The sequence below is a fragment of the Mustela erminea genome, chromosome 1, assembly GCF_009829155.1.
Source record: "Mustela erminea isolate mMusErm1 chromosome 1, mMusErm1.Pri, whole genome shotgun sequence".
NCBI lineage: Eukaryota > Metazoa > Chordata > Mammalia > Carnivora > Mustelidae > Mustela > Mustela erminea.
Window position 1 is genome coordinate 171,613,843 of NC_045614.1, and position 17,679 is coordinate 171,631,521.

Here is a 17,679-nt window from a genome sequence, read left to right on the forward strand (position 1 = left end):
GGGATCGAGTCCTGCATCGGGCTCTCTGCTCAGCAGGGAGCCTGCTTCCCTTCCTCTCTCTCTGCCTGCCTCTCCGTCTACTTGTGATTTCTCTCTGTCAAATAAGTAAATAAAATCTTAAAAAAATTGTTTAAAAAAAAAAAAAAGAAATTTCAGATCCTTTGAACATTCCCAGATGATATGTATCCAATGAAGGTTTTGACTATCATGGATACCCAAAGTAGCCTTAAATGTCATCTACCTGCTCAATAATAAATTACCAAATATTAAATCCTAAGATTTTACTTTGTGTTCTAGACTGCTTCTGTGTTACTTAGTTTGGTTTTTTTGGGTCTCAGAATTACCCATGTTTTAGCAGTTTGGGTAGATGTGTTGGAATATTCAGTAGCTAAGTAGATAGCATGTTTTCCAGTAACAATGCCTCTAGCAACTAACCTTTGCCCAAACTTGCCCTGGGATACTAAAGGGGTAAAATAACAGCCCTGTGTTATGTGTTCCCATTTTTAGGTAAAAGGCCAAGCCTGAAAGTCCACATCAATACCACGAGCGACTCCATCCTCTTGAAGTTCCTACGTCCAAATCCAAATGTAAAATTAGAAGGTTTTCTCTTGGGATATGGCAGCAACTTGTCACCAAACCAGTACTTCCCTCTTCCAGCAGAAGGGAAATTCACAGAGGCTGTGGTCGGTAAGATGTTTGGGTTTCAGGCGTGGGAAGAAGAGAGGTCACAGGTAATGGGTACCACGTGAACTATAAATCTTGAAGGCAAACGCCCTTTCTTCTACATCTCAGCCAAACCAAATGCCAGAGTTACAAATCATCTACATAATTGTTGTAACCTACATAGCATAGTGCCTCTTTGTGGAAAAAATACAGAATGAGAACTTGGCGTGTACTGCAGAAATAATAATCTTCGTTGCCATTATAACTACAATCCCTGACCAGAGACCTTAAGTTTTGTAAGGAAAAGAAGCTAAAATGCCTGGTTTACATCTCTGTAACATAGCCTGTTTATCTGGGTTACTTTTCCTCCCTCTTTTGTCTTTACATTCTTCTGGTGAAAAATAACCATCATAGTTTTCCGGGTATCTCTTCATGAGAAGGTACCTTTAAAAAAGAAAAGAAAATATATTACATTTTTTTAAATTTAAGAAGATTGAAAAAAGTAAAAGCTTTTACAGACATGATAGCATTTTACATTTCTTTGGAAATGGTTTTAATCCCATTAGCAATGTAATATGAGGATGTAAGCATCGTTAAGCCTTGTTCAGAAAAATTATTTGCAAAAAAAATAATGTTTTTTAAAAAAGGATAACATTTATCCTTTTCTAACTTTTTAAAAAAATTTAACATCTTTTAATGTTAATGTTATCATTTAACTTTTTTTTTAAAGATTTCATTTATTTGACAGACAGAGATCACTAGTAGGCAGAGAGGCAGGCAGAGAGAGAGGACGAAGCAGGCTCCCTGCTGATCAGAGAGCCCAATGTGGGGCTTGATCCCAGGGTCATCATGACCTGAGCCGAAAGCAGAGGCTTTAACCCACTGAGCTACCCAGGGGCCCCAACATCTAACATTTTTTAAAAAGGATAACATTTTTTAGAAGGGGATCATCTATTATGAATGCCTTCAAAGGCTTTCTGAACGGTATCAGATGATACTTGTATGTTGCTCCATTGCTAGGATTATTGCTGCAGGGCCTTTCCATGAAGTTGCCGTGTTTAACCCTGTCACTTGGACTATCGTAGATCAGATCTGGCATTCCTGTGTATACGCAGGGAATGAGAAATGTAGTTTGTCCTGCAGCCCTTTCGTCCTCATAGAGGAGCCTGTTGTACTCTAAAATTAGACAGGAGAGTGACATTGTTACTTAAATGTGTAGACTAGATTTTTACCTATGATCATTGTTTTAAAACAAACACATTACAGTTTGTTGCCAAAAAAATTTTTGAGAATTATGCATTTCTCACCAATGTTACAACACTAACCCTGACCATGTAAATGAAAAAATTTGAAATTTTGCAAGTACTCCCCCACCACGTTCACCCTTTACTACAAAAAGTGCCCGGAAGCTATAGCCCACATGCTAACAGAACTGAGTCCACAGCTCCTTTATTTATTGAGCAACAGAAGTAATATTTAAGATAGTTTCTCCCCTTGGTTCTTTCGACTGAGAATTTGCTCAGTTGTAAACTCCCTTTCCATGAGAGGGGGAAAATGTTCAGTAAGGGGTAGAGAAGTCCGATTGCTAGTGAATAATACGCATAGAAAAAGAAAGAAAATTTCTGATATAAATATGCCAGCCTTTCAGTAGCTCAATGATGAGGGTTAATCAGATGGACCCACTACACTTTTATTTACTTACGGTTGTTGTCCTTTAAGTTTTTTTTTATTATGGAAAGTTCAGACATCCAAGGAGAGGAAATATTACAAGGGTCCTCATGTTTCCTCATGCAGCTTGAATACAGATCACTGTTCTGCTGATCCTGGTTCATGTTTCCTTCATACACACAGTTTTCTTATTACAGGATTTTAAAGCATAACTGGACACTGTATGTTTAAGTCTGTGAACCCTTCAGTATACTTCTCTAACAGATGAGAGATATTGAGTAATGTTGTGCCTTTATCACGTTATAATAATAATCCTACAATATCATTTGATACCTAACCCATATTTAAATTTCCCTGCTGATCTTAAAAATGCCTTCTTCGAGTTGTTTCTTTTTTGGATCAGGATCCAAACAAGGTTTCCATGTTACCTTTTGTTGTTATGTCTTTTAAGTCTCTTTTGTCCTATGACAATCCTCTCTCTCTTCTCCTCGAAAATGTCACTGATTTGCTGGAGCACTTGGCTCATACATCCTGGTCCATGTTCTGCATTTAACTGGTTTCTTCCATTCTGTAGTTTTTAACTGGTTCCTCTACATTCTGTATCACCCATGGAAAAAATATGTAGATTTGGAAGCTGTGTTAAATTTGGATCCAGCTTTTTGGGAGAAAAAATACTTCATAGATGGCACTGTGTATTTCCTAACAACTCACGAAAAGAGACACTTAAATCACGGGTGTCATAGTCAGTGATGATAAGACTGTTCAGTGTATTTAGGTGGTCTCAGTTGGATCCCTCCACAATAAAATTCACCATCAAATTATCACTTAGTAGTTTTTGCATGTATTGCTGATTATTGTACAGATCCATTCTTTTATATCGGGCTTCTAAAATGGTAATTTTTAATATTCTAGATATCTTCTAGATCCATTCTAGATACAACAATAGATACACTAATTCTATCATTCTGCCTTTTTTAGCTGAAATTCTATAATAAAGAGTTTATTTTTAAACATTTTTAAAATTTTAAAACTTTAAAATTTTAAACATTTTTAAAATTCCTTACAGAATTTTAGGAAGGTTGGGATAAATTCTCATTGTAATAAATTGGTGTTCTGATGGTCTCTGGTGGAGACTTACAATATTGTTTTATGATCAATAAGAGTACATTGATTTTTATATATCTAATGATGTTCAATCAATATATCATGTACCCAACCCTTATGATTCTTCTCATTGTCTAGCCTGCATAGGGTTGGCTGTTTACCTTGGTTCACTACGAAACTATGGATTTCTTGAAGTCAGGATTTATGTTATTCTTTGGTTATTCATAATAGGATGATTTAGATTGAGTAGAGAGGCAGTAAATAATTGTGGTATTGAATTGAATGGACTCAAGTGTGTGTAGAATATTTTGGCCAGAAGAGGCCAGGAAAGTATGTCTCGTCTCAGCCCTTGTCATCAGGCGAGTATATATCTAAGCCATCCAGGATAGATAAAATCCATCACTCTGTATCTTAAAGATCTCTAGGGACAAAGATTCCAAAACTTCTCCTGGAAGGCTATTCCAATAGTCTTTTAAAAACTCTTACCTCATCCTTTAGATAAATGTGTTCTTTTTATAGTTTCCTTTCTCTTCTGGTATTCCAGTGGAAGAGGAAAAAAAAAAAAAATTTCCTCTCACCTCTTTCCTTTTCCATCTTTCTTTATGCCAAAGAATCTGTGTGCTTCTACTTTTATTACTTCAAAATGGACTTGCATTTCCAAGTTAAATGTTATTCTTTTGTTGCTTGAGTTTATTCTTTATAGTTTTTTAAATGGCTGTTTGTATTAATTACTCCTAATTGATTAAGCAACTATTAGTTTTTGATAGCTGCTATAACAAATTACCATGAATTTGGTGGCTTAAACATCACAAATTTATTATCTTACAGCTCTGGTTGTCAGAGGCCCTACCTGGCTCTTTCTGGGCTAAAATCAAGGTGTGGGCAAGGCTGCATACTCTCTTGGAGGCTCTGAGGGAAAAATCTGTTTCCTTGCTTTTTGCAGCTTCTAGAAGCTGCCACATTCCCCTTCTACCTTCAAGCCAACAACAATGAGTCAAGTGTTTCTCATTCCACATTGCTCTGAATTCATCTTCTGCCTCCCTCTTCTACTTTAAAAGATCCTTGTGACTGACTATATTAGGCCCAGCTGGATAATACAGGATGTCTCCCTATTTTAAGATGAGCTAATTATGGACTCTGAAAAACAATCTGAGGGTTTTGAAGGGAGGGGGGGGGTGGGGGTGGGGGGGGTGGGGGGGGGAGGTTGGGGTACCAGGTGGTGGGTATTATAGAGGGCACGGATTGCATGGAGCAGGGGGTGTGGTGCAAAAATAATGAATACTGTTATGCTGGAAATAAAAAAAAAAAAAAAAAAAAAAGATGAGCTAATTAAAGACCTTGTTTATATCTGCAACCTTAATTCTCCTTTGTCATGGTGCCAAACATATTTACAGGTTCTGGGAATTAGGATTTGGGCCATCTTTGAGGAACCATTATTCTGAGTTCCACAAACTGTTGCTTGAAATTTGTGTCTTGATTCTTTCTGCCACCAGTTTACTGTATGATCATTCTCAATTCTGCTCATCTGTAAAATAGCAATAAAGTCTATTTTTCACAGATGTGCTGAGGGTGCATTAGTGAATTCATGATTATCGAGTGATGAGTTGAAATCCCTTGAGTGCAAGTTGTTCTACAATAGCAAAGAATCATTAGTTTGTGAAAAAAAAAAAAAAATCACTTAAAGCCTCTCCTGCTTTCTTCTGTAGTAAGATAGTAGCTGTTCAGTTGTACTGAACTAGACCCAGACAGAGTAACTTATTTTCATTTTCCAAATAATATTGTCACACTATGACACTTTTGACTTGTTTGATGTGTTTAAAAGATTCCACCATTGAAATGAGAAGGTGTTCGATTATTCAGAAATATTGAAGTTAGCATTTAGTGACTGGCAGATTAAACTTCTCTTCCTGAATAATCACTTCTAAGTATTCCTGTAGTTATTTTCATATTGGTCTATCTATTGAAAAAGGCATTTTCAAAAGTTACATACTGGTCTTACATATAAAACTGAAAAACAAAATATTCCATCTTGCTATTTTGGAAAATGGGATTCATAGAGAACTACTGCAAAAAAAAAAATTACTTCAGCAAAATCTTCTAAAATTTTAATAGATTAATTGGAGCAGTAGAAAAAGTACTATTATTTCAGGTGACTATGAATAACTATTAACAGCAATAATGGGATAAAACATGATTCATATTTAGTAGATCTAGTTTCCTATATCCTTTTTTTAAACCCATACCGTGAATGTTCTCATTTCTGGTTTACACATCCTGGCATTCCTTTGTCACTTTTAAGTTCAGCTGTTGGACATTTTGCAAATGTCCAATAAAGTAAAGCATGAGAACTTTTTGACATTGAATCTTTATAGACTCACACTTTATGATGTTCACTTGACAGCGAAAGCAACTTTAATCAGCATCACCTGGGCAGGAAAGCATTGTATTCCATCAATTATGTAGTGCAAGTAAAGGAGTTATTTTTAGTATCCTTACTGCAAGAAAAGCTTGAATTGAAAGTAAATCATATAGTTATCACTCCCACAAATTCTGACTAAAGAATTAGTCTTCCAACCAGGTGTTAGGACACAAAGGGATTTAAGAGGGCAAATTTCTTGTGCTGTTCTCACAAATGCTAACTCTGACACTTGCTGCTCTAATAGGGCGAGCTCCTCGCCCGCAGCCATGGGTTTCTCAGCCACTCTCCCAAGTCACCATCTTGCTGCTGGTTCCTTAGAGTGATTTCTGAGGCAGCTAGGAGGAGGACACTGTACTAACTGCTCTGTAGATGGTCTATGATGGAAGGAGCCTGGCCCAGAACGCTAATGTGTGCATTCTAGGAAAGATCCACCTCTACCCAGAGACACAGCAGGATGTGGGGAAGGAGTATTAGGAGCTTTCAAGCCCGACAGACCTGGGTTCAAATTCCATACAATTAATGGCGGTTTGGGGTAAGTCATGTAACTTCTCTCAGTTTCATTTTTTTCATATAAAATACAGAATAATCTTTCAGGAGTGTTGTAAAGATTATGAATAAATTTTACAAGGCAGAATATATAAACCCTGGTACAGAGTAGTAGGTTTTGTAAATTTTGTCCGTTGCTTTTATAACATGCTGAGTGGTCTTAGATGATTTATCTAACCTTTCTGAGCTTTGTCTCAATTTCTAATAACAAAAATGGGCTCAGTTACCACTAAAGTTCTGGTCTGCTCTAAGATTGAGTGCTAGTTTGAAAACCTTGGTCAAAGTGCTGGTCTTGTGGTTTTGTTTTCTATTTTGTTTTATTTGGGGGGGGTGGACAATTAAGAAAATAGTAGAAGTATGTTGTTTTAGCAAATCTGTCAGGAACAAAAAAGAAGTAACCAAACACATCTCTTTATTGTACCTAGTAAATGTTTCCTTAGAAGAGGCAACTCCCAACGTAGATTAAGAAACTAAAGAAGCAGCAAAATTTTAAGACTAGACGCAGTACCCTCCATATACACACTTCTGTCCTGTAGTCATGATCATCTTTTAAACATTAAGGGGAATTTCCTGTCTTGCGTCTTTTGTGGAATCGTCTTCACTTGACTCTTAGAATTCCATAACTGTGGCCTCCACAAGAGAATGAGATTAATCCTGAAAAGATACAGCTGAAAGGATTTGTCGTCACTAAATTTCACTTTTCCACTGTCTTAATCTAGTGGAGCAATTTTTAGCAAAAGCATGGTAAGAATTTTGACCTATTCTACTAAATATAGATAAAAATAAAAGCACGACACTCTTTCAGTTCTAAACTGATGGTAATTTTATCTCAGCAAGTTTAGGTCACAATTTAATTATCACAGTTTCTTGTTCTGAAATTTCTCCCTGTCTTTTATTTCATGGGGAAAATCGATTCTAAAAATTTGAATAAAGTTATTTATAATGATCTAGAACAATATACAATGTATGTCTAGAATATAATTTATATTCTTGTAGATTACAAATATCCCCTACAAGATTGTTTTTTAATTTAGATCTTATTAACATTAGTTTCAGGGGTGAAACTAATGATTTGGTATTGTATATACTGTGAAATTATCACAAGAGGTCTAGTTACCATCTCTCACCATACATAGTTACAAAAGTATTTTTTCTTATGAGAATTTTTAAGATCTCAACAACTTTCAGATATGCAGTACATTATTATTAACTATAGTGACCATGCTGTACATTGTATCCTCATGACTTGTTTATTTCATAACTGGAAGTTTCTTTTGACCCTTTTCACTCACTTGGTCTCCCTTTGTTCCCCCAGCCACCACCAATCTGTCCTCTTTATCTATAAGCTTGGTTTTGGTTTTGTTTTAGATCCATCTAAACATGTAAATGTAATCATATGGTATTTGCTTTTCTGTGTGTCTTACTTCACTTCACATAATGCCTTCAAGGTCCATCCACGTTGTTGGAAACAGCAAAATTTCATTATTTTTTATGGCTGAATATCTTATGAGAGAGTGTGTGTGCGTCCATCCACTGTTGGACACTTCGATTGTTGCCATGTTTTAGCTGTTGTAAGGAATGCTGCAGTGAGAATGGGGATGCATAGTTTTTTTTTGAGTTAGTCTTTTCATTTTCTTCAGATGAATACCCAGAAGTGGAATTGCTGGATCATAGGGTGGTTTTATTTTTAATGTTTTGAGGAAACTGCATCCTATTTTTCCACAGTGACTGCACCAATTTACATTCCCACCAACGGTGCACTAGGGTTCCTTTTTCTCCACAACCTCACCAACACTTGTTATTTCTTGCCTTTTTGATGCTAGCCATTCTAACTGGTGTGAGGTGGTACCTCATTGTATTTGCATTTCTCTGATGATTAGAGATGTTGAACATCTATTCATGTGTCTGTTGGTCTTCTGTTTATCTTTTTTTTGAAAAATACCCATTCAAGTCCTCTGCCCATTTTTAATTGGGTTGTTGGTTTTTGCTGCTACATATTATGAGTTATTTATATGTTTTAGTTACGAACCCCTTATCAGATGCTTGACTTACAAATATTTCCTCCCAATTTAATAGGTTGCCCTTTCATTTTGTTGATGGTTTCCTTTGTTTTTAGGTTGAGGTAGTCCATTTTTTTTTTTTTTTTACTTTTGTTACCTTTGTTTTTGGCATCAAATCCAAAATTTCATTGCCAAGACAAAGATCAGAGAGCTTATTGCCTATAATTACTTCTAGGAGTTTTATAGTTTCAGGGCTTATGTCCAAGTCTTTAATCCACTTGAGTTAATTTTTGTGAGATAGTGGCCAAGTTTCATTCTTTTTGCATGTGGTTGTCCAGTTTTCCCAATACCACTTATTGAAAAGACTATCTCTTCCTCATTGTGTATTCTTGACTCCTTTATCATAAGTTCTGTGGTTCCACACAAATTTTACAATTGTTCTACCCCCTTGACATTCTACCCTTAGTTTTTATTTTTGTGTAGAAAACGAGAGGAAATGTACATTTTTTTTTCTTTCAGCATTGCAAACTTTAGAGTTTCAATGATTTTTTTTTTTTTTTGGTAGTTTCTCATAAAAAAGTCTAACCCTGCTGTACTCATTGTTATGGAAGTAGGGTGAAATGTAAGGTAATGGAGATCGCCATTTATTACACCAAAGAGCAAATATATCCTCTTAATGACAAAAAAGATTGAACTTTTATTAGAAGTGTCACAAGAAAGGTGGTGGTAGATTCACTGAAGAAAAATAGCTGGAAGTTGAAGTTGAAAATAACTGAAGAATTATAGAGGGAATTAATTAAGTTGACGAACCATGAAAGAGGAGCAGGATAAACGAATAGCAGGAAAAGATGAAGTGCCAGCCATAGCAACCAGTTCAGTCTCTCTCTCCCTTGGCAGAATACTTGAGGATTAATGATCTTCAGCAAGAGGGTGTGAGGGGAAACCACAAGATAGCAGCCAGCAATGAATATAGGACAGTCCCCAAATGCACAGTGGGAATGCTGATTATACTGGGATAGTGAGTCTTCTTAGTTCCCTTGTACACACAAGGAAATGGATCTCTAAGAGTTTTAAGTTAACTTTCTAAAGTTCATTACGCAACTAGTAAGTGGCAGGTCCAAGGTTTGAACCCAAGAAGTCAGTAGAAACTGAGCTCTGAAACACTCTGCTGCCTCTGAAACTTTGGGAACTTTATCTGTTCTTCTAGAATAGACAGTCCATAAGCCCCTGATATGTTGTTTTTATAATGTCTTTCAAACAAATAAATAGGGAAAAAGGACCATATGTTCTGGAAGGAGCCATCAGCTATCTAAGGAATTAAGTTAAATAAGTTAAATGAGCTAAAATATGTAAAGCACCTACTGTGTCCTTAAAACTTGTTCTATCCAACCCATTCCACCACCATCACCATCTCTGTTTGTTACGAGCTGCCCATCTGTCAAGCCCTACTTCCTCTGCTCTCCACTTGACCATTTCTGGCCAAGGCAGTCAATATTTATGTCCCTCTCTATGTATATCCTAGAGGCTGAGTATTTTCTTTTACCATCATTCTTAATAAATGGCTGTTTGTTTTACCTTTATGGATCTTGTGTGCTCCTACATTCCATCCAGATAGAAAACCCCTAGGAGCCAAGGACACCCATTTTTACCTCCAGTGTTGTCACAATGAATGAAAGAATGAAAGGCCGAGAGGCAAAGGAGAGACCCAGGAAGTCTAAAACAGTGGTAGGTCACATTTAAGATGGTTTTTCCTCTTTTGTTTAGAACTGTCTTCAAAATGTCATCTTAATTCCTGCTTTATTCTTTCTCTGGAAATTGTTTTCCCACTTGGGAAGTATTTGGCCTTGAATCTTCAAAATTAATCCAAAATTTTCATTTAAAAAATAGAAATCTCACAATCACTTGATTTTCTTCTGAGGTGCAAAATTTAGCAGAGTTTAAGTAAGCTTCTAAAGAGATTTTTAAAGAAATTGGCCTAGCGGGTATCAATTTCTTAATAAATATTATGCCATTATTAAGCAATTTGCCATGAGTTGACACCAGAAAGGCCTGGTTTCATAATAGATGACCATTTCACTGTGTTTTGACGCAGATAAGATCTTTTCAAAGTTCTATTTTTTGTATTGGATTCAACTATAATGTTTTCATGGTCTTCCTGACCCCGACAAATAATAAACTGTCTCCAAGTTTATCTTTTCTTAGAAATAAAAGAAGTTTATAATATTTAAATATAAAGCATGACAATCTTTTTTCATATATATTTCACAACTCACTGAGACAAAAATCTACCTTAAAAAAAAAAAAATCACTCCTAATTATATCTAAAAGGGTTCCCCAACATAGCTTATGGCCCTTTGTTCATAGACCAAAACAAAAGTAAACCCTGTTCCAGATTTGTTGCAAGAGGCTTGCTGTTAAGATCCCTTAAATGGAAAGACAGCTACTAGTAGACGGATAAATTGGAGGGTTTTGTGGGAAAAGATATACAAGATTACATGTAGACTGCAAAATTTCTTTTACTTTTAGGAATCCATCTCACAGTTAAGGAAGACAATCAAATCCCAGTCTCCTAATGGCCCACTTATTTCCTTACACCTTTTCCTTTCCCTGGGCATTTAATGCCTGGCAGTTAAGGATCATACTTCAAGTGTTATGTCATAAAGGCCAAACGTTTCGTTGTATTCTGTTTTGGATTGTACCCTGTTTTTGTTTGTTTTGTTCTGTGTTCATTTGTATCCTGTCTGACCAGCTACATAGTGAATTCCTTGGGGCCGGAGCTGAGTCTTACCTTCCCCCACGTACTCTACAATCAGGGTCAACAGATGTCTGGGTATAGGAGTTGACTACAGAGTTTGATTGGAGGTTTGCTGGAGAGTCTTCCAGTCAACAAAATAAAACATCTCTGTTTGTCCAGAGCAGTCATCTCTGGGAGAAAAACCAAAAATAAAGTAACCAACTGAGTTAATGCATTGGCTTCACCCTATTTCTCAGGCACAGTTATAGCTTACACCTTCTGTTCTGACACAATTAATACTCCTCCCCTTTGTCTCAAGTGTCCCAGTTTAGTTAAAAATTATATGCTTAATATACACTTGAGAGAAGGCCTTCGATTCTTAGCATGGACCCCAAGTCTTTCACCATCTGATTCCAAGCTGGTAGCCTCGTCTTTCTCCTGCAACTGGGGTCATTCCTCAATGAGAAAAGAGGAACAAAATCAAGAAGAGGTTTGCTACAGGTCTGGCTCTGATGAATTCCATTCAGAAGCCTGGCGTGCAGAGGTTGCTCACCAAATGCTGGCGTAAACATTCTTACCAGACTGTTTACCCCTGATTTAATGTTGTGGGGCACCTATAATGTTGCCGGGCAAAGGGCTTCACAGAGGTTACATCCTCACAGCTACCCTGGGGACCATGAGTTATTATAACCCTCATCTTCCCAATGAAGACAGCAAATCGCAGAGAAGTTGAGAAATCTAAGTGGCAGGCAGGTTACAGAGGCTGTGCCTTGATTTGACCACTGTGCCATCATATCTTCCCCATGGCACTGGAATACTGTGTCCTTTGAATCCAATGTAAAGGCTCCTCTTGTGAAGATTATTCTTCACCCCGTCCCCCTACACGGTCGTGTCAACTACAGCATTTAAAAAGAAAGAAAAAACCCTGCTGGTTGGAGGACTGACTTTTTACCTGATAGCTCATGTGACCTAGCTTTTATTGTTTGAGAGAAAACTATCCAAATGAAGTCCTGATTTTTTTTTTTTTAGTACTTCCTGTAGAGATAATAATGGAGTGATAAACTCCCTGGAAAATGTGTGCGCGTGTTACAGGCTCCCCTTCAAAAGCAAGCCCTGGCCAAACCTTAGACCAGTTCACAGACAACACCCTACATTAAATTTCTCTGTGGGGTGCACATACAAAACACAGGCAAGGAAAAAAACCACAGGCAATAAAGTCAACAATTTTAATGTCTAACAGGTCTGCTAAACTAGAAAATGATGTGGCCTGGCTGTGGGGGCAAGTGGGTAAGAGAAATCGTTGATTAAATATTTGTTTCCAGTGTCCGGGAGAGAATTTGTCAGAGCTGGAGAGTAAGGCCGGGTTATCTTGGGACAGTGGCTGGATGCGATGCTCCAGACCGTCTGCCAGGACCGCAGGAAATTAAGAGCCACCTGGTACCTCACAGTTGTGCTCAGTATGAGGGGATTGGGGAGGGAAGGGTCAGGTTAAGCCTGACTTCGTGGGCCTGTGACCCATGCACTCAGAAGGGCCCTGCTTTCGAAGTTGAATGCTTTGCTGTTGCTGCTGCTGTTTTCTCAGTGAGGTCAGATGAGACAGGGGCATACGTACTCGGGGCCAAGCGCCTGGGCTCCTATGTGCTGATCTCCCAGCCCCGACTATGGTTTGTTTCAAAGCCTGGTCCCCTCCTGCTCCCGCTGCTAGACCTACCAACCCAGACTCGGTGATTGCTGCTGCCCTTTGCCTTCAGGAGGGACTGGGGGGTGGGGGGTGAATGCAGGGAGGTTTTGGCGTGCGCAGCCCCTTGGTGATGTCCAGCAGGACCTGGCTGCAGCAGTCCTCACACAAGCTTGCACTGACTCATGCATTCCTGGGGTTCTTAAGCAGGTGCAAACCCCTCTCCTACCCCCGTTCAGATACACAGGCTGTCTCGGTTCACAGACTACAATCCTGTGGAGTCCATGGGTTGGGATGGCGGACCCGTGGGAAGGGGAGATTGACTTTGACTTTTCAGGCTTGGGGGGGTGAGGTCAGAAGTACTGGGCCTCGATCCTGCTGCTGACACTGATGGGAGAGGGTTCCAAGCAGTCAGGCGGGACAAGGGAGAGTCTGCTTTCACCCACAGGTGCAACATTAAATAGCCCATACATACCGTGCCAAGTGGAAAAAGGAAAATGTTTCATACTTGGCCCTTGATGTCACTTTACCCCCACTTATAAAAACAGGGGTTTCATCTTTTGATGATTATTATTATTTGCATTGATTGGGTCTGCAGAGAATGTTGCTGGCACTGGCTGACATGTGTTTTCTACACATGGTCTCCCAGATTCTCACTGAAATTAAAACTCTCAGAAAAAGCTTCCAGCAATGTCTCCTCCATGGAATGTGCCTTTGAAATGTTATTCTGGAAAAAGGATGCATTTTTCCTACAAGACAGTTCTGAGCAAGCTGTGAAGAGTGCAGGACTGTAGCAGAGATTCTGGGAATACATATTATTGTGTTTAGGAAAAGCCCTCATTCCCCCTCCAACCCCTTCCATCCACCCCTTCCTTGCCCACATCCTGTCTTCCAACCACAGCTACATTCTCCTTTCCCACCATGCTCAATGCACTACTCACTGGGGGGTGGGGCTGGGGAGGCTGCTTTTCCTCACTGCCATCAATTTCAAACAAGTCTGAATACCACCTATAGTAAACATCCCAATAGAAGCTGTCCGCTCTCTTCAGAACAAATCTTTGACAGAACATTCTAGAATGTTCTAGTGGAGGCTCTTCTTGTTCATTTTTGCATTAACTATACTGTAGTATCGTTCAGCCCTTACCATTCTCCCCCAACCAGGGGGGTGGGGGGGGGTGGGCAGGACCTGGGAGCCTCCTCTGAAAGGCTGAGAGTAGCCAGACCTCTGAGCCCCCACTGGGGGCCATAGCAGAATGTCCTGTCAAAGTGAGGATTGGTCCAGTATTTAACTGATTTTGTAAAGGAAATAATTACTGAACAGTGTAGGATGTGCTTTAAAAATTTGCTTTAAACTTTTCTGGTGAAAGAGGGATAATTCTTACATACAAACCACATATTAATTTTAAACAAAAACTTCAAAGAAAATATTTCTACAGATAGGCTTATCAAACAGTAATTCAGCAATTACAGCTCACAAGCTTAAAAAAAAAAAAAAAAAGACAATTTGCTTTTGCTATATCCCAAACCTCCAATTATTTTTTTCTTTCTTCTTGAAAAGCCTCAGTTCCTCCATCTTTATTCTCATCCCTGGCGATAAAGGCATGGAAGAACAGATTCATTATTTCAGAAAACATTTGTTGTGTAATTACTGTTTCTAGGTTTAAAAGTACAGAAATGAACAAAACATGAACTGAGTCTGGGCCAGAATCGATGTCAGGCTCAGCCTACCACATCATCCACAGGGACTTAGAAACACTCTGAAAGTCAGAGGATTTTTATTAATTTGTGATGATTCATAATTCTATAGACTTTCATTTTTATGTGCAACTAAGGACAAAGTGCTAGTAATCTAAGCGAATTGTTAGAAGTTAGTAAACTTTTCTATTCATAAATAAATTAGTAAATTCCGTACACTCCTGATGTGACTTATAACTACTGTCTTCTGTTTGAACTTCTGGGTGTCATGAAGCTTTGCAAAACCACAAGTTTGCATGTACTGAAGTAGACATCGCTTTTGCCTCAATTTTCTAGAAAAATGTCCCATCAGTGTTTTTCTGAAAGGGGCATGGAACTTTTTGAAAGGATATCAGTGGTATTCCTGAGTGGGTCAAGTCTATCAACTGCTGCTGTTTTAGTTTTTTAATATGCCATTACTCTAGGGTCCCTTGATGACGGTGTTTTGTGGTGAGTTCTTTTGTTGATACTACCCCCAGGAGGGATGCATCAACTGTACGTGAGCTTCTTGTTTTCCAGTGACGTGGCTTCAGAATAGATGTGGACTGCAGTTCAAATATGAATCCTTTATACCTCATTGCCGAAATGGAGTTGATGGAGTGGTATCCATGGGTGGTGGATTATTATTATTTTATCACTGGAAGATGAGAATGGGTGGAACAGGTAGGGAGTAAGGTGGGTTACTCCACTGAAATCTTGAAGGAGCAACGAGGGGCCTTTCAAGAAATGAGTAGACAAGTAGCATTTACTGTCTTCAAACATCCCAACTCCCCACCATGTTACACCTCTCTCTTTCTCAGTGAGACTCCCCTTCGTGGACCAGAGGGTGAGGGACAGTGTCTGTAGGTTTAGGCAAAGGCAGTGAGGTAGGACTACAGAGTGGAGGGCCCTGGCTGGAGCTCTGTTGGCTTCTCCCTTCCATGGCCACACTCTGGAGAGTCTTTTATTTTTATTTTTTTCCTTCAGTACTGACTGGTGGGTAAATGGAACCCTCTGCCTGGGCTTCAAACACAAAGAGGATTTTCAAGGGAATTTTTCAAACAGACATGACTCAGTGTTAGTGTTGATGATATAAGGCATAGGAGCTGCCTGCCAAATGCTGAAAGCTAAAGGGTGTACTTAATTTGGAGTATGCCCTTTCGGGACAGATTACAGCCAAGTGTGGCATGTGGACACTTGCAGATGCAAAGGAGGATTGATAATATTTATGCATGGTTACTTCCCTGGCCATAGTTTTGTCCTGTTTTAGGTTTTGTCAGTGATTTTATTCTTAATTTATTAGTAGTCTTATGAGGTGCCACATTGACATCTCTTAAAAATAGTTACCTTACTAAAAAAAAAAAGTTACCTTAATTTATCAAACTTTATCAACTTAAGCTGTAAATCATACCACTCTTTCATATAAAAGTAAAAAACAATAAAGCTCTTGATTAATGCATCCCTTCAGCCTTTATTTTGTATTTATTGAAACAACTTCCTTGGTATCACTGATACATAATGATACATAATATGATAATATTATCTATTTTTGTAAAGAGATATGATTTTATTTTTTTAATTAAGTCTTTGCCTTAGCTTTAGATTTACAGAAAAGTTGCTCATATAGTACAATTCCTACATACTTGACCTTTAAATTCTATTCTTGGCATGTTAATATTGTGCATTTGTCACAACTAATGAACCAATATTGATATGTTATTAACTGAGGTCTGTACTTTGATTTCCTTAGTTTTTACTTAAGATCCTTTTTCTCATCCTGATTTCATGCGGGATACCGTGTTACATTTTGTCATGTCTCCTTTGACTCTGGTGGACAGTGTCTTGTTTTCTCGACTTTCTTTATTTTTGGTGAAGGGTTCTGGTTAGATATTTTGTAGAATGTCCTTCAGTTTAGTTTTATCTGATGTTTTTCTCATGGCTAGACTAGGGCTGGGACCTTAAGCAAGGAAAATATCATTTTAAAAAATTTTAAAGTAAAATAAACAAAAAAGTTCAGTAACTGTTAAATATTCTTGACCTTGAGAGTCTGAACCTTCTGTTTCACCTTTTGATTCTGATTTTCAATAGCCTTGTTTTTCCACACCACACCACCCCACACCACACCACTCACTAGGCGAGCAAGAATGCTAGTGATGCAGAAGCTTTGCAACCCTTCTCTACTGAGTTTTCTTCCAAATCACTGACCTTCTTCTTGAAACTGTCAATTTCTTGACCTTCCTAGGAAAGGTCTCGGTAAGGACAACAAAGTCACAACTGCCCCTGAACGATGTAAGATACCACCAATCATAGAATGCATTTGAGAAATGTTAAATGCTAGGGGACAGTATGTCTTAGAGCCGTTGAAATAGGGTGCTCTGAATTTTTAATATGCCATTTCTTATAAAACAGCTTTATTTATAATATTGTTAAGTTATCATTTGGGACTCAGATAATACTATGTTGCTTTTATGTCTCCAAATCAAATTAAAACTCGTAAAGTCTCACTTGCTAGATTAGAAGGAAATCAGATTTCTTCCCTTTGGATTCTATTCTTTCCTCCCTCCCTTCCCCCAGACCAGTCTTGCAACCCCTGAAGAGCTGGTGGAGTTTATTTGGAAGCCCATCCAACTTCTGCACATCATGAAAGAGCCCGGGGCTCCATTCTCCCTCTGCCTGCCCCAAGATCCCTGTTTTCTGTTCTTCCACCCTCTGATCAGGTGCCTAGTGGCCAAAATCCCAGTGAGGGCCAGCACAGCTGTTCAGAGGAAGCCCCTCGTGTGAACAGGGCTCTAGCTCAGTGCCCACTGTTCTCCTTGCTGGGTTTCTGTGGCCCATTTTCTATATCTCAGAAGCCTTTCTACAGCCCCAGTTACCTCCAGAGAGCAAGAGATTTCAGCCTCTTCCACTGGGACCCAGAGGCAGCCGTCTCTTCCCCTCTCTGGAGGTGAACCAAAGATCAAGCATCACTGTTCTTTTCAGATCTCCAAATCACAGGAGGGATAATTCTACCTATTCAATGAATTTTTTTTTTTTTTAACATCAAAAATCTAGTTACTGACAAAGGTGTTCAGGGACAGTCTTTAAAAGACTCATAGTCAGGGGCACCTGGGTGGCTCAGTGGGTAAAAGCCTCTGCCTTCAGTTCAAGTCATGAT

General features: G+C 38.6%; 1 protein-coding gene across 36 annotated transcripts in view; it reads left to right on the forward strand.

Annotated features, from left to right (window-relative positions):
• Positions 1 to 17,679, forward strand: part of ABI3BP (ABI family member 3 binding protein) — a 256,296-nt gene that overhangs the window by 63,590 nt on the left and 175,027 nt on the right. For all 36 annotated transcript variants that reach the window (XM_032350780.1, XM_032350494.1, XM_032350563.1 and 33 more), the window contains exon 2: positions 508 to 687. In XM_032350780.1, the coding sequence (XP_032206671.1) occupies positions 508 to 687 (180 nt within the window). The remainder of the gene's footprint in view (positions 1 to 507; positions 688 to 17,679) is intronic.